This window comes from Sceloporus undulatus, chromosome 2, assembly GCF_019175285.1.
Source record: "Sceloporus undulatus isolate JIND9_A2432 ecotype Alabama chromosome 2, SceUnd_v1.1, whole genome shotgun sequence".
Taxonomy (NCBI): domain Eukaryota; kingdom Metazoa; phylum Chordata; class Lepidosauria; order Squamata; family Phrynosomatidae; genus Sceloporus; species Sceloporus undulatus.
This window is the reverse complement of record NC_056523.1, coordinates 186,627,891-186,647,794: the sequence shown is the minus strand read 5'-3', so window position 1 is coordinate 186,647,794 and position 19,904 is coordinate 186,627,891. Positions and strand designations below refer to the sequence as shown.

At 41.9% G+C, this 19,904-nt stretch overlaps 1 protein-coding gene across 1 annotated transcript; it reads right to left on the bottom strand.

Moving 5' to 3' along the window:
* Positions 1-4,974: 4,974 nt before the first annotated feature.
* Positions 4,975-19,904, bottom strand: LOC121923236 (oxidoreductase HTATIP2-like). Its single transcript, XM_042453453.1, has 6 exons — positions 19,825-19,904; positions 15,912-16,113; positions 10,439-10,546; positions 9,585-9,722; positions 7,976-8,037; positions 4,975-5,340 (listed from the first exon to the last, which is right to left on the bottom strand). Exons 2-6 carry the CDS (start codon positions 16,110-16,112, stop codon positions 5,133-5,135), a joined length of 717 nt encoding a protein of 238 aa, XP_042309387.1. The 5' UTR covers position 16,113; positions 19,825-19,904; the 3' UTR covers positions 4,975-5,132.

Genomic DNA, 19,904 nt, shown 5'->3' with positions numbered 1-19,904 from the left:
AACTTTATTGGCCACCTCCATTCTGAATTTTTCTCTTAACTGCTCTTTATCTCTGACACAGATATTCTTTGTCATCAGCTTTGTCTTAACCCTAAATCCTGCAACATTATCAAAATCTCTGAGAGTCCCATTAAATAGTTCAACTTGTGGAACTGGGTCTTCTAAAACACTACTACATTATCAGTAAAAGCCTTTGTTTTGTATTTGTAGCTACCCACCTTAACTCCCTGAATTTGTTTTTTGTTCCTAATAGCTCTTAAAAGGACTTCTAAAGGTAAAGGTAAAGGTATTCCCTCTTGACAAGGTTGTCAAGTTGTGTTCGACCATAGGGGGGGCGGTGCTCATCTCCATTACTAAGCCGAAGAGCCACCATTGTCAGAGACTACTCTGTGATCATGTGTTCAGCAAGATTGTCCAGAACTCTGTTTACCTTCTCACTGAAGTGGTACCTATTTATCTACTTGCATTTGCATGCTTTCGAACTGCTAGTTTGGCAGAAGCTGGGATTAGTGACAGGAGCTCACCCCATCATGCGGCACCTGGCCCTTTAATTGCCATCCTGCCGGTCTTGCAATTAACAGAGAGTCAGCATTTTAACCACTTGAGCCAAGGACTTCTAGTATCGAGATAAATAACAGTGGAGATAGTGGGCAGATGTTTACATAGCTACCACTGTGAGACTCGGGAAGTCTAAGGGGCTTGGCAGACCACCATTAAGAGGTAGTCTCGCCCTACCATTGGAAGCAATGGCTTGAGGACACGGCAACTGCATGCCATGCCCCCAACTCAGCAAGTCTGTGGTGTAAAAAGAATCACAAAAAGCAGCTTCTTTATGCACCATGGAAAGTGTGCCATAGCCACTGCCACCACGGCTTTTTTGTAACTCTTTGGAGCAATGTGTCTACATGCGGATCTAAAGATGCGGCGTGATGCTGCCCACCATGCCATTGGTCAGGCAGTGAGACAGCAGCATGATGCCAGCATAGGGTTGGACGGCAGGTGGCTGCCACACCCCCACTCTGCCATCACGCCAGCATTTTTTGCCAGTCTGTTGAGGGCCTAAATTGTGGAATTAGGTATGTGTGTCTAAGTTGAATTTGAAATTATGTATGCTATCTTTGTAATGTTGGTACAGTAATGTTAATAATGTATGTACACTAACACAATGTTTGCATTGTATGAGTTTGGGTGGATATATTTGATAGTGGATGTTATGTGCTTTGTGTTATGTGTTAATAATCAATAAAATATTATTTTAAAAAAAACCAAAAGGATTTTTGCCAGTTCCTTCCTCTGAAATATAGCCTTCAATACCTGGTATTTATTGGCACTCTCCCATCCAAGTACTAACCAGGGCTGACCTTGCTTTAGTTCTTCAGATCAGATGGGATCTATAGCTCCCAGAGTATATCAGCCAACATGTTTTAAGCTTAGTTTAAAGTTTTTTTATTGCTTAACTTTGCTGAACATTTTGAAATAGCTGATGAGCAGGAGAATCTATATGGTTTACGTTTAATTTCTGTAGTCCGAGGATGAACAGTCTGTTTAGATTATTGCTGTTGAAAAGGCATATTTCTTATGTCTTTAGTTTGAAGGTTTAAAGCTGCAATTTAGTTTGGCTATGTCAGGTTTAGTCAGGTTTAGAGATCTGGGAACTGGGCATTTGCAATATTTTCCCCCTTTTCCCCTTGAAAAATCTGCTTCTTAAATATGGACATTCTAAGCTTTATTCTGTTCCAAAGACTTCTCAATGACTTTTTGATCTCAGATTAATGGCTTTCCTGGCATAGTGACACTCAAATAATATAGATGGGTTTAGCTGTTTCCACCTGAGTTTCCACTAGGAGGAGCCTAAGAGGAGACTTGAAAGCCACTACAGAACTCAACAGAACAGAAGGTTTCATCATTACCAGAAGTTCCTTTACTTGCGGGTGTGTAAAGCACTTCCTTTTTCTCAATGCAGCTATGGGTTTTATCACACAAGGCAGGTATATTGCAATTACACTAGAATAATAGTGTCTTTGGTTAGGGCACATGACATGACGCCATTCCTTTTCTTTGTTCTCCCTGGACGACCATTTTGAAAGTGATTCTTATTTATTAACACAAAAGATCTGTTAATAAAGCTCCTTTGCCACTACTGTTCAGCTACCATTTTCAGTGAAATAGTTTAATCCTGCTTTAATGCCAATGTCAAGTGGTCACTGGGTGGCAACCTGGGTATGGCTTAGGTTCCCTGTGAACAGCAGCCCCATGCAATGGGAGGAAGGAGGAGAAACAAATTATCCTGGCTTCCAGCTGCCTCCCAAAGCCAGCTGCTGTGTGAATTTCTACACAGCAGCTGGTTTTGGGAAGCTGTTGGTGGCACAATCACTGTGAAGGGGGACAGGAGAGGAGCAGAATCATGCCCATTCACACCATGTGACTGCCTGAGAAGCAGAACTCTAGCAGAAGGGACCTATTGCACCAAGGCAGTAATGGGATAGCAGCAAGATTGAGAGCCCATTGATGGGTTTGGGCTATCAATGAAAAGGTGCACTACAGTAACAAATGGAATGCTAGGTAGCACCAGAACTGACATGACGTTGTGTGATAAGTACTGGCCCAACGTGCTTTTGTCCTGTTAAAAGTCTGCCTCAAAGTCCTTATTCTCTTGCAATTTATTTATCTTGAGAGATGCTAGAACACCAAGGGAATTTACAGTTTAAAAAACACATTTTGCAACCCCATGTTCCCCTGATTTTCAGGCTATGTCACACACAATGCTTTGCCTGTGAAGGTTTAGACCAAGGGTGAGGAATGCTTAGACACCAAGTTGTGCTGGACCACAACTCCCATTAACTCGAGTCAACATAGTCAATGATTTCTAGTGTATAGTGATCATATGCAGACCTCATGAAAGTGTTGGCTTCACTTTGTTGAAAAAAGCCAAGAGCAAGCTGCTTCTCAAAGTGAATGACACCAAGCTGGTCACTAAAAATATACAAGTTGCGAGTTGAGTAGAGTCTGGGTGTCATTTATTGCCGAGTCGAGTTCAAGTCAAGTCACTGAAATGCTGCTGATCTTCTATTCATTATGTGAGGAGAAAAAAACCCGTAATTTAGGTTAGGGTACAACAGAGTGTGTTTTTGTAAAGCTGCTGTATCAGTGTATAGCCATGTAGGGATGTAAAATGTGAAATGTGAAGTGGCCTTTAAGTAGTCTGCAGTATAGATGCAGAGGCAAACAGAAGAATCTGGGCAGTGCTTATAATATTTTAAGTTCTATCCATTTATGAAGTCCTTTCCTTCATCTGTTTATACAACATTCCCCTTTGGTTTTGGATAGTAATAATTAGGTGGCATATTCCAAGTCATCTGTGCAGTGTCAGTTTGGGACAAGTTTTTCCACTACTCTGAAAAAAGAGGCTAATCTCTAACAGGTTTAGCTTTGATATTTTTGATGTTTAAATATTTTGTTTCCTAAACAAAGGCTGATGATGTCCACTATGCATTAAAAATAATAATTAAAATTTGTCTCATTATTGCTTAGTTTGTTCTTGTGGCAGTTAGAGCAGATTGTTTGTCTTAAAGGCATCACAACAGACATTAATATAAGGAGAAGTTATTGGGCCTCCAAGAGTCAGATAAGACAGCATTATTTTGGGAATGTAGAATTCTTCAGTTTTTATGTACTTCCTCTGCCACAGAAAACACCTACCAGTAGTGTGGCTAACAAATCAATATTTTTGTTTTGTTTCTGAAGAGTCAGGTGGCAGTCTTCTTTTAAACTTTCTTTTTCATAAAGAATAAGATTTTTTAAACTTGTTCATCCCTCCTTCTCATAGGGAAGAGAGATATTGGTCCAGGACACACTGCAGAAATAACCCAGTTTAAGACTGCTTTAATTGCCCAGGCTCAGTGCTAGGAAATCCTGGGAACTGTAGTTTATTGTTGCACCAGAGTTCTCCAACAGAGAAGGCTAAATGTCTCATAAAACTTCATTTCCCAGAATTCCCTAGCATTGAGCCAGGGCAGTTAAAGTGGCCTCAAACTGGATTATTTCAGCAGTGTGCTTTGGACCAGTGCTGACAAATTCCCTGAACAATCAAAAGGTAACAAACAAACATTTACACTAATTACCGGGACACTAATTCTATTTGCATTATACAGCTTCCTGTAATGTAAAACACCCCAGTCCTACTCTTTCAGAGCAAGAAGTGACCAGAATAAAACCTGTGTTTCTCAATCTCAGACTATTCCAAATTGAGGATGGGGATGAAAGAAGTTCAATCTCAGTTTTAAAAATAGAAGGAAAATAGAAGGAAAAAATGGAAAACAATTAATGGAAATTTTGCACCTGATGACCAATAGGACTGCAATTCGATTGGGAGCTTATTGACATGTTTTTCCTGTCAATAAAAAGGGAAAGTCTAACAATGCAGCAACGAGATGGAGATGATGTCGTGTAATAATAATTCCCAAAGATGCTATTGAGTAGCTTTAATAGTGGTTTTAAAGACTTGTGTGATAATCTCCAAAGAAACAGGTATTTTTGTGTCTGTTTTGCATAGAGCAAGGAAGACACAAAGTACAGCTCCAACACAGGACAATGCAGAGAAATGTAAGCCTACAACCAGCACACTTGCTTCCTCTGGGTGATGAATGTGATTAACAGTCTTAAAATGACCAATGTATGGCAGTCAAGAGTTGGTTTTCCTTTCTGGTAAGAGGCAATGTTTTTCAAATTAGCTGCATGGAGTGAGGTGGCTTTTCTAAAGGCCTGAACAGGCAGGCCAAAATAAAGCTGCTTCGGGTCACTTTGGAGGTATGCTGTTTAAATAACACACGTATCTTAAGAGGCCAGAAGCTGTGCCAAAGTTGCATTCTAGTCCTTAGGACTGGAGCGTGGCTTTGGTGCGGCTTCTGGCCTCTTAGGACGCATGCAGCATTTAAACAGCATACCTTTAAAGTGACCCGAAGCAGCTTTATTTTGACCCTGGTGGTATGGCAGACTAGCTTCAACATAACAGCCATGACTATACTGACTGAGGAAGCATATCTTCTGGGGATGGGAACAATAGGAAACACAAAGGCTTTGAAAAAAATGAGGCATCCTTCACCAATGTGTCATCTAGGAAGCAAAGCTCTGGACTATTCTATTTCTCCAAGGACATGTATCGTTGCATTGTCCAAAACCTCCACCTTCTGCCCATCCTTTCCTGGTATCACTACACTGTTCAACATTGCCCGGGCCACTGTCACTGTGGGGACAGAAAAGACTTTGGGAAAGACATGGACTACGACTTTCCTGGCCAACCACTCAAGAGGCCGTGATTCTTGACGATCACACAGCAGCAACCTGTAGGTAAGAGGAGAGAGAATGAGGAACAATGCACTTTGTGAGGGGGCTTCAATCTTAATACTTCTCAAAATGGTACATGTGGGAAGAAGATGGTCTTTGAGACTGGAAGCACAATAGGGTGGAGCAAGCTTATTCAGGAAGGACCAGTGTGGAGACAGTGGGGCTTGACAGACTGCCCACAGTTGCTCCTTTTAGTGTTGGATCGGGTCATGGCAACTACATGCTGCGGCCCTGATCTTTCCTTTCTGTACCCTGGAAAGGGCACCATAGCTGCCTGTGCATGGCTTTTCCATGCTTCTTTGGTGCTGCATCATATAGATGCAGTGCCAGAGGAGTGCCATAACATCGCACACCATGTGGAATGGCATGCAGTGTCACACCAGCCTGGGGGTGGAGTCAGGGCATGCATCATGTGGACACCATGCCCTGACTCTGGCCCCAGGCCAGCCTTAATGGCTGATCTGTTGAGCCCCTGAGTTTAAACCAGCTCATAAATCCTCAGTGTTACTTGAGATGATTGTACCATTAATCTACAATAATGCAAGAAGTGCCTGTGGCAACCATACCTCATTGGGACACTGTGCCAAATGTGTCAACATATGAATGTGGCTTAGATCCTGTTAGAGAATGGCATCCAGATAGTGATATACCCCATCTCCTCTCTCACACCCCAAAACTCACCTTTCACATGTCCCCCCTTCCTCCAACATGGACATTTGCTGGACAGTGGAGAGTAATGTACCTCTTGCTGGATGCACAGCAATGATCTCATCCTCTGCAGGTGCTAGGGGATGCCTTCATCATTTCATGTCCTGCTATGAACACATACCTAGACATATCTCTGCTGTTCCGTTTTCCACCAACCAGTAATTGGCAGTGCCACAAGGGAACAACATATGAAAGGTGGAGTTTGGGGAAGGCAGTTGGTCATTACATAAGAGAGGTACTGAACTGCTCCTTCTGCAATGACCAGAAAGACATGTGGTGGCATTGCACTGGTTGCAAAAAAGGGCTGTTGCTGGAAGCATAAAAGAGGCAACACTAACTAGTCCTTCCTGTTACAACAGCATTTCTTCAACCAATCTATATGGAAATTCACTTGTCAATAATTTTGTTCTGTTAGGGTTATTAAAATTCAACAGGATTGTTGTAATGCACAGTGAAATATTGTGACCCACAAAGCAGATGTTTATGTCTGCTCTAAATAACTTCTGCCTATTATTATTGGTCTCTTCCCTCTACATATACATGTAGCTTCTCTACATATCACCTCAACTGCCAGTTTTCATGCCAAGTTCCAGACTCACCTACCCTCCTTCTTCTTAGAATGAATGTCCACAGGAATGAACACTCTCCTTAATTATCTTGGATTTACTCTAAGACATATGAGACCATGTTTTTTGCACAGGTATACATACTTACCGTACCTTTAGGCAGGCTCTACCACAGTGCCACCGTGGCATCATAATGGTGCCACCATGCTATCAAAGTGCTCCATTCACTTAATAAGGCAATAAACCACTTTACACAGCAGTGGACACCCTTCTCAGTAAGGTTGGTTCCCAACTGTTTTGAGAATGGTGGCACCTACATTGCTAAGAAATGTGTCAAGTAGCCCCTGCTGGAATAGAAGTGCCCCAGTGTAACCTCTCACAGGAAGAGCCAACATGGTGTGTAAGTAAGCACTGAACTTGGCATGTAGGGGAGCAAAGCTTTTTAGATGGTCATTCAATGAATCTGTATCATCAGGGTGCCATCTAGATTCATCACACCTGCCAGCCCCATCACCCTGAACTCATTTGGATAGGCAGAGAAAAAAGGAACACAAAAACCATTCATGGTGCAGGACACAGCCACAATTATATCCTCTGTGCTCTGGCTTTTAAAACACAAAATAATGTATTGAGCCTGGTTGTGCACTCATGATTATTGCTAGATATAAAGTATGACAGACCAGGAAAAATACTTGTTTTACCAGCTTGCCCAATTATACCTTGTACAAAATGGTGGCTAAAATGTGCTGAGAGTAGACTACTGTAAACTGAACTACTGTAATTGTACAATATGTCATCTGGAAGCCAAATGAGTAGGCCTTGCATTGAAACTTTCCCACATCTACACTGTGTCCTCTGGATTTTATTGCCAAAGAGCCAAGGAGAAGAGTTGGATTAGTGTCTCCAAGCAAAAGCCAAGGCATTACTTCAAGGTCTTAATTGGCAGCACACTAGGGAAAGAGTTCACCTAGTGCCCTGTCTGCATGGGCCACATAAAATGGCATCCCTCATTCTCTGGACATCCTCTCAGCATTCAGATGACACCCAGCCCAAACACTAGTGATGGTGTGAACAGACAAGATAACATCTGGCCAATTCAGATGCAAAGTCGGGGCATATCTATCTTATGCATTTTAAAAACTCTCTGGTTGCTCTGGATCTTCACTACCCTAGATCTACGTGTGCAGTTCTTCAGTGTGTTGTCCCATGCAGGGACAACCCCTTCTGGGAAGTGCCTGATAACCTTTTATGACCCATGTACAGCAGTCAGCAGTTGAGGGTTCACTATATTTTTAATCCCACCCCCCCCCCCCCCAAATATCCCTACTACATATTCCATTCATGCTTCTGATACTTACGCAGGACGAAATATAGTGCAATGGTCAAACCCAGCTGCTGTCACCCCAGCTTCAGCTTCACCCTGTAAGGAGTGGGTGAGGAGAAGAGAGCAATGCTGGAGACTAGGGTTTGATTCCCACTCAGCCATTAACCCCACTGGTGACCTTGGGCAAGTTACATGCTCTCAGCCTTAGGGGAAGGCAGTGACAAACCTCCTCTGAACAAATCTTGTCAAGAAAACCCCATGATAGGTTTGCCTTAGGGTCACCATAAGTTGGAAATGACTTGAAGGCACACACACATCTCACATACATACATAAACACAGTGTAGTTCCATGTTATCTACAGATTCTGTCTGCCCCTTCAGCAAAGGCTGAAATCCTCAAAAACAAGAAGCCCCTCAGCAATGAGTATTCTCTCCTATATAAATGCAAGATGTTGCAGCTAACAAGGTACAGAAAAGGAAGCTGATTCAAGCAGACCATGCAGTTTCTTGCCACAGTGGCTCAGGGGATATAATGAACCAGGCATGTCATTGGTGGATGTTGTGATGGCAGTACAACTCAGCAAAGGGGCAACTCATCTGGGACATGTCCTCCAACCTAGAAGCACTCATCTATATGGCTCAGATATTCTAAAAGTGTTTACTTAAATTTTCAAATCATTAGATCTTCACCCAATGTGGTTTTAACTTTCATTGATTTCCTAATTGCTGCTAATCCTAATTGATCCTAATCTTGCATGAACTCATTAGTTTCTTCAAGTCAGGAATTGGCAACTGCAAGGGTTTGGTGGGGCCATTTTGGGCCACCATGGGACCTTGGAGAGTTGTACCTCCTTGCATTCCCACTCCTGATTGTTTTTCCTTAGAGAAATCAAGTTAAACTAGAATAAGGTTGCCTAGTCTGAAATTCCAGTTTAATCATGAACCTTCTTAAATGGCTTTGGACTAGTCATCAACTCTCTGCTTCACTTACCTACCAGGGTCAGATCAAGAATTAAAGAGGAAGGAACAGCTGGCATTACCTGACAGTAACGTTAGTGGGGGGTACAGGGGGTGACACCACTGAAGGAGGGTGACACCTTGTGAGTGCCTCCTTCCTCCCAGCCGCATGCCATGGCACGCACCATATTATACCCTTTCAGTGATGGAGGGAGAGGGCTCGGTGCCCCCCCCCAGTCCCTGTCCCATGCAGCTTTACTTCAAAGTAAAGCTATGTGTGGCAGAGAGAGAGGGAGCCAGGCATCCTGCCCAGTGCCTGTCTCATGCAGCTTTACTCTGAAGTAAAGCCATGCAGGCAGGGAGTTGGAAGTGGGCCCTTTTGGCTCTGTCCCGAATCCTCTCCCCCCACACCAGGTGACACCCTGGAGCAGGATGCTGCTGTTACCTTATGCTTCTCACTGAAAGAGCAGGTTATGACTATAAAAATGGTAATAACACAGATGTTTCCCTTCTGCTAATAATCCAGAATGGCAGTATAATTAAGGCTAGTGCTACTGGCCCCTGCACATAAGCCTAGACCTTGACCATGAAAGAGCAGAATTAAGAGCAGCTCAGAAATGAGAGGTACCTCCATTCCCCAGAGCATCTCAAATCTGACTGAGTAGGATTTCATCTCCCAGACATACCTTAACTCGACGGATTAAGAGGATGCTTGTTTTATCGGCACAGGCACCTGATTCTAGGATGAAATGGCGACAACCACCAGCTTTGGCAAGGTTTGCTGAGTGGACCACGTAGTCACGGTCAACACGGATGAGTCCAGCCTGTGGATAGGGGGAAAGGTTGCTTAGTTATTTTGAAAATCTTCTCTATTTCGAGTCCTCGAAGAGAGTCAGAACATATGTAGAGATTATAGATCAAGAGCTTTCATTCATTGGGTGGAGCATAAGTTGATTCAGTTAGTTTAGCAGACAATTTACTGTAGGACTCAGGAGACCTGGGTTCAGATCTTACCCAGCCATAAAACTTATTCTCTGCCAGTCTAACTAATGTCACAGGGTTGCTGTGAACTCCTCAAATGAAAGGACCCTACTCACACTATCCTGATGCCTTGGATGAAGAGAGAAGCATCCACAAAATAAAATAAACAATGTCACTTTTCAAACACCTGGTTTCAATTGCTAACAAGGGTAGCCTGCTCCCTCCCTCTCACTTCCAGTTTGCCCTCACAAGTCTCAGATCTCCAGGGGAAGAAAACAGACCTCATTTGTCATGTCATCACACTCCGCTAGACCTCAAGGATGGCTGTTTCCCACACCTTCCCCCTATCCCAGGGCTGAGGAAGAATGGATCCTCCATATTTTGTGGGATTGCAAATCTGATCAAGCCCACCTAGGATTGCCAATTATGAAGGATCATGGGACTTCAGTCCATAGACAGGATTGCACATTCCTTAGATCTCCTGTAGTCTTACTATCTTCTTCAGTTTATTCTACCCAAAACACATTGCTCTCTTTTCCCATTAGAACAGCCATCTTACTGCTCCAGATTTGGCCCTGGTTGTCCCCAGGCAGCAGAAGCCCACATCATGGCCTTGGAAGACAGCAGCAGATTCATCCAGTTTTTCAAAGTCAACAACTTCTTGACACTAGGAGAGGGTCACAAGAGAAGACAAAACAGAATAGAAGCCATGATTGATTGATTGATCACTTATATTTATAGCCTATCTTTCCTCCATTGACCTCAAGACAACTTAACATAGGTCTCCTTCTCTGTACTTGATGATCCCAAAAGCCCTGAATGGTGGTTCACACTGAGAAAAAGTAAATTCCCTCAACCATGGATTTTGTGGTTAAAGTTGGACCTGCCAAGTTCCATTTACCACAACATTTGTTTAAAAAGGAGGAATGGAAGCTTTAAACTGCTATATATCCTCAGCTATAAGTCAACCTCATGTATAAGTCAAGGACAGGTTTGGGCTTTGATATGACTCATGGAAAAGTCCAGGATAAAACCTAGAGCATGTAACAAAGGATGTTAAGGATGAAACAAAGAACAATTATAGACTGAGTGCCCAAACTGCAACCCAGACTCCACTTATTTATTGCAAAGTGCCACGTCCCTTTGGCTTTCTAGTAAGAAGCTCTGGCAATCTCTGTGCACTCCCTGCAGGCTCTTTTTTTGCCACGAGTGGGGTGCCATTGCCGCCCTCACATGCACTGAGGATGTCCGTGTGGTGTCACACTGTTTATATGCTGCAGCGCGCATACATCATCATGGCAGTCCCCGTGTGGACGAGAGTGAGCCATGATGGTGCGGTAGGGCTCAAGAGCATGCAGATGCTCCGCTTTCCAGAGCTCTAAAATTGACCCCAGGCTGGTGCTTTGCGCCAATCTGTACTGGGCCAAACATACACAAGGATCTTCTTCAAATCCTTCAAAGTCCAATTCCTCTTGGTGCACCTTTGAGAGGACACACTAAGGAGATGCACTGCTACCATTTTTCCTCCCAGGCATTCAAAAAGGTCCAAAGTGATATAGTGGCAGAGAGGTTTGTGCTTCTTTTAGATGCTTTTGGGATGGACTAAGTGGTAGTCTATACATATGAGGAGTATTTTAATTGGGTAGACAAGTCATATACTCCCACCTTGTGCCATTCTACTAAAAGAAGGGAATGGTTCCTCTCCCTCTCCCTCTCCCCTCTCTCTTTCGCGCTCTCTCTCTGGGGATATGCAGACTGGCAGGAAAAGTGGGTTAGGGGTGGAGTTGGGAAAGACAAGATTCTGCTCCTTCCTCTTTTCTCCCCTCTGCTGAGTTAATTGAATACAATGTTTGATTCAAAATAAAGCTGATTCAAATCACTTTGGAGGTATGCTGTTTAAAAGATGTATGCATCCTAAGATGCCGAAAGCTGTGCCAAAGCCACGCTCCAGTCCTAAGGACTGGAGCACACTGTATTCTGCTTTGGTCAGGCCCCACCTAGAATATTGTGTCCAGTTCTGGGCGCCACAATTCAGAAAGGACATTGAGAAACTGGAGCGTGTCCAAAGGAGGGCGACAAAAATGGTGAAGGGTCTGGAAACCATGCCCTATGAGGAACGACTTAGGGAGCTGGGGATGTTTAGCCTGGAGAAAAGAAGGTTAAGAGGTGATATGAAGGGATGTCATATTGAAGAGGGAGCAAGCTTGTTTTCTGCTGCTCCAGAGAACAGGACCCGGAACAATGGATGCAAGCTACAGGAAAAGAGATTCCACCTGAACATTAGGAGGAACTTCCTGACAGTAAGCGCTGTTCGACAGTGGAATGCACTCCCTCGGAGGGTGATAGAGTCTCCTTCCTTGGAGGTCTTTAAACAGAGGCTGGATGGCCATCTGTCAGGGATGCTTTGATTTGGATTTCCTGCATGGCAGGGGGTTGGACTGGATGGCCCTAGTGGTCTCTTCCAACTCTATGATTCTATGATTCTATGATTCTATGATTCTAAGATGTACCACGTGTGATAAGGGCCTTAGTCACACAGAGAAACTTTTCTGTTCACAGAGGAAATTACACATATGGATGAAGGCCATTACCTCTTTGATAGCTGAACTTGTGTTTGTATAGCCAGTGAGAGGCCTCAGGCAGGAACACATAGAACAAGACATGATAAATATATGCAAGCTATAAATCTGAAATGACTTGAAGGCAGAACAACAAAGTGGTTGGATGGGAGGCAGCTGATTGCAAGCATACTTTATGCTTTTAATAAGAGATGACTAGCAATGGGAATGGCAATGATTGCACTGATATTGCAATGATTTTGCAATGATAGTCACATTGGACCAGTTGGTCTGAAAAGCAGGACAGCATGTTCTCTGTGAATGAACTGTCTGGGAATTTGTAAAAGCAAAGCAACATTTTCCAAATAAATTAAGAAAATACGTTTCAATGACTGCTGATCTTTCCCACTTGCCAGCAGAGAAAAATCACCCTGGTATTGCATGAAGTCACTGGATTCCTTCACTTCAAAATCAGTGTATGATTATCACATTGAAGTAGGAGAAAAGATGGTGGCAGAGGCAGCAGCATTGTTTGGAACTCCGTATTTTTGCCAATTATCACTTATTTTATCTTACCTTTCTCCCTATTTTTATCGTATCATATTTTGCATTACGTATCTTGTATTTTAGGTTAGGTCATTTTTAGTAGTTTTTAGTTTAGTTTTAGTTTTCTCACTGGCTCCTTCCTGCTCTTTTTAATTTTCATTGGCTGCTGAGAAATTGCATATTTAAGAAGGAAAGTGGTGAGCTTCCCCAAGATTGAGAAGAAAACCTGGGATAAAGGGAGGAGTAAGAAAGGAAAGGAGCACAGAAGAAAGAAAAGAAAGCACAAGAAAGAAAGAAAAGAAAAGAAAGATCAAAGCAATGGGTAGAAAAGGTGATCCTGGCCACTGAGCATTGAACAGAGAGTAGGGGGGTAAAGTGGGAAATAGGAAGACTCACCAGAAATGATTTGCAATAATCCAGGCGTGATATCCCCAATGCATGCACCAAAGTCTTTGCCATCGAAACAGAAGAAACGGTCGAATTCTGACGCAATTATAACTACATTAGCTACATTTCTGCAAGCTAAGAAAGAAATTTGTAATATTTATATTACAGTTAGCCCTCCTTATCCGTGGTTTTTTTATCCATGGATCCCAGCATCCATGGCTTGAAAATATTCCAAAAAAGTATAAATTCCAAATAGCAAAGCTTAATTTTCCATTTTATATAAGGGACACCATTTTACTATGCCACTGTATTTAACCACAATTTATAAGTCATAATGGTGGTTTTATCGCACCCCACTAAAAGGGAAACTCCCATTGGGCAACAAACTTCATGACAAGATAAGCTAAAGGCAGCAAAGAAAAGTAGAATCATAGAATCGTAGAGTCGGAAGAGACCACAAGGGCCATCCAGTCCAACCAACTGGAGTAAAAGTAAAAGTACTATCAAGTCAATTCCAGGAAGAAGAGCAACATTAAAGCATAACAAAAGAAATTCTACAAAACTAACTCAATAAATAATAAAATAAAGAAATATGTTAAATGCCAGGCAATGAGTGATGAAGTGGTAATTCAGACTGATCACAAACAGCTTCCTCTTGAAAATCTGCTTATTTCTCCACAGCCTCTATACAATGGCACTGAAGAATTAGATTCCCAGGACCCCTGGGACAAAGTCCCACGTCAAGGTTCAAGTTACTTAGAGAAGAAACTGTTTCTCATGACAGATTCTCTAATACTTCAGGACAATTCTAATAAAAATTCCTGGAACTTGATGTTAATGAAGCATAAATTGATCGCCAGCAATTATCCCAAACCAATGGGCATGGTATCTCAGGCAGAGTGCTAGGACCACCTTCTATACACCTTAAGAAATGCAAGTTGTGAGGCCCTCACTCCCAATGACATTGTTCAAGTGAAATACCTATTTTATAATTACAAACATGCAAGAGCTGTTGTTACCTTTCTAAATGAACACATAGCTAAAAAACATTTTTCAAGGTATCAGCTATTAAACGGGACTTTTAATTTCTCAATTCTTTCAGAGCAAAGTCCCTCCAATCCCTATTCAAATCTTCCTCCAGACTAACTTTTCAAAGTAATGTAACCAATATTATGCATTGTAATCTTATTGATCTAGGAGATATAGTACCCAGCCCAATTCACTTCTGGCATGAAGAGCAAACAGCCAGTGCATCATTTGAATTAATGCACCAGTTGTGTCCATTCATTTCTTGGAAAGTCAGATCTAGCTACAGTGAGGCATGCCTTGATTACATCCCATTTGGACTACTATAATGCATTCTACATGAGGCTGTCTTTGGAAACAGTGTGGAAACTTCAGTGGGTCCAAAATGCTTGAGCCAGGCTGTTGACAGGACTGGGTACAGGAACATGGGACTTGCCCATAGAAACAGCTCCATTGGCTACCCGTCTATTTCTGAGCAGACTTGAAAGTGCAGGTTTTGATCTTTAGAGCTCTACATGACTTGGATCCAGGTTATTTGAAAGACTGTGTATGTTTATATAAACCAACATGTGCTTTATGATCTGCAGGGGAAGACTTTCTCTCCATTTCACCACCTTCACAAGTGCAGTTGGTGGGGACCTGGGAGAGAGCCTTCTCTGTGGCTCTTCCAAGGCTGTGGAACTCCCTTCCACAGGAGGTCTGATTGGCTCTCTCCATGCTCTTTTCCCATGTTGCCCCTATTAAAAATGGCTGCCACAATCTCTCTGCAGAGAAGCATATGCATTATGACCTTATTAAAAATAGCCACTGCCACTCCACTTCTGCTGGAAGTAGGTCATAAAGTAAAATACAATAAAATAAACTTTGTTGTTGCGTGCCTTCAGGTCATTTTTGACTTATGACAACCCTGAGATGAACCCATCATAGGGTTTTCTTCAGAGGGGGGTTGCTGTGACCACCCCCTGAGGCTGAGAGAATGTGACTTGCCCAAGGTCAACCAGTGGGGTTTGTTATGGCTAGTAGGGAACCGAACCTTGATCTCCAGAGTCTTAGTCCAACACTCAAATGACTACACCACACTGGCTCTCCAAAATAATCAAATCCATAAATGCTTAACCTGTGAATGTGGAGGGCCAACTGTAATAAGTAATGATTGGCTTGGGAGAAAAAGTAACTGTAATATTATTACTAGCTACAGAAAAGTAACATGTTATATGTTATATGGTACTCTGGAAAGCTAAAATTATGTTATGTTACACAACACTGGTTACTACGTTCTGTGAAACTCACAAATGAGACATGTGAAGAAACATACAGATGTCAGATTCCTGAGCAGATTCATGATAGGAGAAGCTCATGAACCTTACTGAGTTATCTTCCGCCAAAAACTCTCTTAGTCTACCCTTCCTCACCAGATTGCTATGAAATGGGGAACAGGACAAGAATCGCTGGGAAGTAATATGAGCTACAAATGAAATAAACAATGAAAGCAATTTTAAAAAATCACTCTGATACCACATTGGTGTAAAGTGGTCCTTCCAAATCAAGCTTCCTTCGACCAATAAGTGTCACCCGGGAGAACAGTTGTTGCCTCAACATCTCTGCTAGAAGATCTTTTCCAGTTTCACCAGAGGCCCCCAAGATGAAACAGGTTTGTTTCTTTTTCCGGAAACTCTCCTGGAGTTTTCTTAGTTCTTCTGGGTTGGGGACAGCCATTCTGATGACAGGAGATAGAAGTGATAGAAAGATAGAAAGAGGTAAGAAAACCACCATGTGAGAAGCTTCCCATAATATTATTATTATTATTAACCTTTATTTATGAAGCGCTGTAAATTTACACAGCGCTGTACATACAATCTTTTAGTTAGACGATTCCCTGCCCTCGGGCTTACAATCTAAAAAGACAAGACACAGAAGGAGAAGGGAGTGGTGGAGGGAAAGGGTAAGAGGTCCAGCAGTTCCTCTCTACCTCCGAGACCTGGACCAAGACAGATGGACTGGAGGGAGGGCGAGGCTTCATAATGGAGCATTTCCGTTAGAAAGCCTGATATCTATTCCACATTTACCACGTTATTTCCTGAGTCTTGTATGAATGTGTGAGCGTATGTGCCTGTATGTTTGAATCCTTGTTTCCAATAAAAGAGACATTGATTGTACTTAGAGCCTCTGCCTCATTTCTGGATTTCTAGTTCCTGGTATACAGACCGAAGGGGCGATCCCTGAGGTGTGGTAACAGGCCTCCTCTCGTGACCTTGAGCTAATTAAATTCCCCATTGATAATTTGGTCACTGTTCACTGAGTCAGCCCTCTGTATTCACAAATTCTGCATACATGGATTCCACTATCCAATGCTTGCTAATGTCACCCACCACACACACAAAAATTCAAAAAAGCAAACCCCGTTTTATACAAGGCACACCATTTTACTTTGTTGTTGTTGTGTACCCTCAAGTAGTTTCTGACTTATGCCAACCATAAGGCAAACCTATCACAGGATTTTCTTGGTTTGGTTCAGAGGAGGTTTGCCATTGCCTTCCCCTGAGGCTGAGAGCATGTGACTTGCCCAAGGTCACCCAGTGGGTTTCATGACCAAGCTGGGAATCAAATCCTTTACTATGCCATTGTATATAATGGGATTTGAGCATCCAGCATTTTTGGTATCCACAGAAGGTCCTGGTCTCAAACTCCAGTGGATACCAAGGACACTGTATAAAGAATGACTCAGTGTTCAGCTACTGAAAATACATTTAGCATTGTCCTATTACCAGACTGTGTATGATTTTTGCATCAGATATAGCTACTCCTCTCCTCAGAAGCCAAGAGGACTAAACTGCGATTGTTGTACTTTGGACATATCATGAGAAGACATGAATTGCTAGGAAAGACAATAATGCTTGGTAATGTAGAAAGCAGTTGGAACAGAAGAAGATCACATCACAGTTGGATAGACTCAATCAAGGAAGCCAAGGCCTTCGGCTTGCAAGACGCTGTTGAAAACAGGGTGATTTGGAGGCATATTAATTGGTAACCAGATATTTACTCCTGTATATCAGCCACTGGAATATCAACATTTTCTTTTCAGGAGTACAGTGAGGAAACAAAGTCTTTACAAAGCTAATATGTATTTGGGAAACTTTTCCATCTATCTTTTTTTCCCCCCTACCTCTTTTTTTCATCAGTATGTGTGTTTGTGTATATTTATGTGCCTTCAAGTTGCCTGTCAACTTATGGTGACCCCTTGAATTTCACAGAGTTTTCTAAGGCAAACAACCCTCAGGGGTGGTTTCACCAGTTCCTTCGAAATATTAACCATGGCCTCAAACAAATCCTTCGAGATCCTTCCTTAATCTCTGACCATCCCTTTGAGCTTCTTGTTGGAATTGCAACAACATTCTGCACTGAAAGAGTTAATACTTCAGAGTGGGCAGCAGAAATAGGGTTAGATAGTCTGAGTAACCTGCAGTGATGTCCCTTTCTGTCTACCTATCCTGACCCTTCTGTGATCTAAACTGATATCCTTAGGGATGTTTCCTCTTCTACCCCTCTCTTCTCCAAGACCATCCTAGAGATATAGCTAGATTATTTATTTATTTATTTATTTCATTTTTATGCTGCCTTTCTCCCAAAAGGGGAACCAAGATGGCTTACAAGATAAAAACACCTTTAAATTAAGTTTAAATTTTTTTTTAATAACCCAGTCAAAACAGTATAAAATTAAGATTAAAAACATACAAAGGTTAAAACAAGAATAGCTCTCTCAGCAACTTCCCTATCTTAGAATGGAGTTCCTATAATAAAGACCTTAGTTTATTCTCAAGCCGTTGGTGTCTTTGCCCCTTACTCAGAATCCTTGACCAATGTGTTCCACTAATTCTAATACTTCTTTCTTTTTCTCTTCTCTCCAACAACTCCCTAAATAGATTGGTCCCAGCCTCTCCAGCCCTCTAGAGCCTATTTAGGCCTTGCCATCGCGAACAGAATCTCAGAGCCTTTTCAGTCACCAAATATTCAAGTTATTCAAATATGCTTTTTGAACAATTGTGTTGCCATTCTGAAGCAATGGTCTTTTACTATTTACTTATTAGTTTCATTTGTTTACTGCTTGCCATTTATATAATAGAATTAGTAATTGTGACATACCTTTCAACTGTCCCAATTTGGCAGGGACAGTTCCTATTAATCCTCTGCCAACTCACTTTTCAGCTGCTTTTAAATTGTCCCAGTTTCTGTCCCTTCGTCCCACTTTCCCCTTGTCTTCAAGCTTACTTCAGTTGCTGTAAACTGAATTTTAGGTGCAAAGTAGTCTGTATTCAAACAATTCAAAGTGGGGGTGGCATCTATACATAAAATTTAGCCATGCATCTTGACTGACATTAGTATTTAGAATGAGAACATAAGAATGAGGGGAAGGGAAGGTTTAATCTCCCTTACTTTTGTACAGTGATCACAATAAAATTTATCCATTTATCCAAGTATTTATAAGCTGCCCTGTGTCATGGATTTCAGAGTACAGTAAAACTACAATCCATTTTAACAGTTTTAAAACCAATTTAAAATTTTGAAACAATTCACCCAATTTAAAACAAAACAACAGTTTAAACTGTTTTAAAACATATTGAACAATTTAATAAGTTAAAAAATATACTTTGATTCAAACAGTTTCAAACCATGTACATACACATTTGAAAGAAATCCAGTAAGCTTTGAGAGCTTTAATCAACAGCCATGCTTTAACTTGGCACTAAAATGAAACCAATGTCTGCATGAATTAGGTCTCCAAGGGTAGGATGTTTCAGAACCAAGGTGACATAGCAAAGAAGGATCTGTTTGATGTTCTCACACAGAGTCTTGTTTCCACTGGTAGAACACAAAGGAGGACCCTTCAACCAGACATCAGTCCTTGGGCAGTTTTATACGTAGACAGCACTCTTCCAAGGAACAAGGTCCCAAATCATTTAGGGCTTCGAAATGCGTCAGGAAAACCTTGATTTCAGACTCAAACTGTATTGACAGAGTAGAGACATATATATTTTCTTTTATTTAAAAAAGGAGGGAGGTTAGCTGTGCCCTTTTCATTTAATGCCTTGTATAGATCAGCTTACATCTCAGAAGATACCAATAGTTCCCATAGGTTGGAGTATTGTGAAGCCGATATCCTACACACTTGTCAGGACCTAAAAACCCCAAAGGTACTAGATCCCTTTATGATCTTGGAAGCTTCGCAAGCCAACCCTGGTTAGTACTTGGATGGAAGACTGCCAGGAACTCTGGGCTATATTTCAGAGGAAAGTAAGACCAACATGCACACAACCTATCACTTCATTTGAAACTGCCACTTTCCCCCCAAAGACATGTAACAACAAGAGAGAGAGAGAGAGAGAAATTCAAAAGTGAATGTCTATGGAAGGTAAAGGATGAGGGAGCCTACCTCAAGTGAATGAATGTAGGAATTGGAGATCCAAGAGGCTTGAGTCAAACTAAAGAGAAGCCAGATTCTATCATTATGCC

Excerpts from the sequence above, each read along its gene's own strand:
- LOC121923236 (XM_042453453.1), bottom strand. The coding sequence starts at position 16,112 with ATGGCTGTCCCCAACCCAGAAGAACTAAGAAAACTCCAGGAGAGTTTC. Across the intron at positions 10,547-15,911 it reads GACCACTTTACACCAATGTG|TGTCAAGAAGTTGTTGACTT; the intron begins GTATCAGAGTGA and ends ACCCTCTCCTAG. Across the intron at positions 9,723-10,438 it reads CCAGGGCCAAATCTGGAGCA|GCTGGACTCATCCGTGTTGA; the intron begins GTAAGATGGCTG and ends CCCTATCCACAG.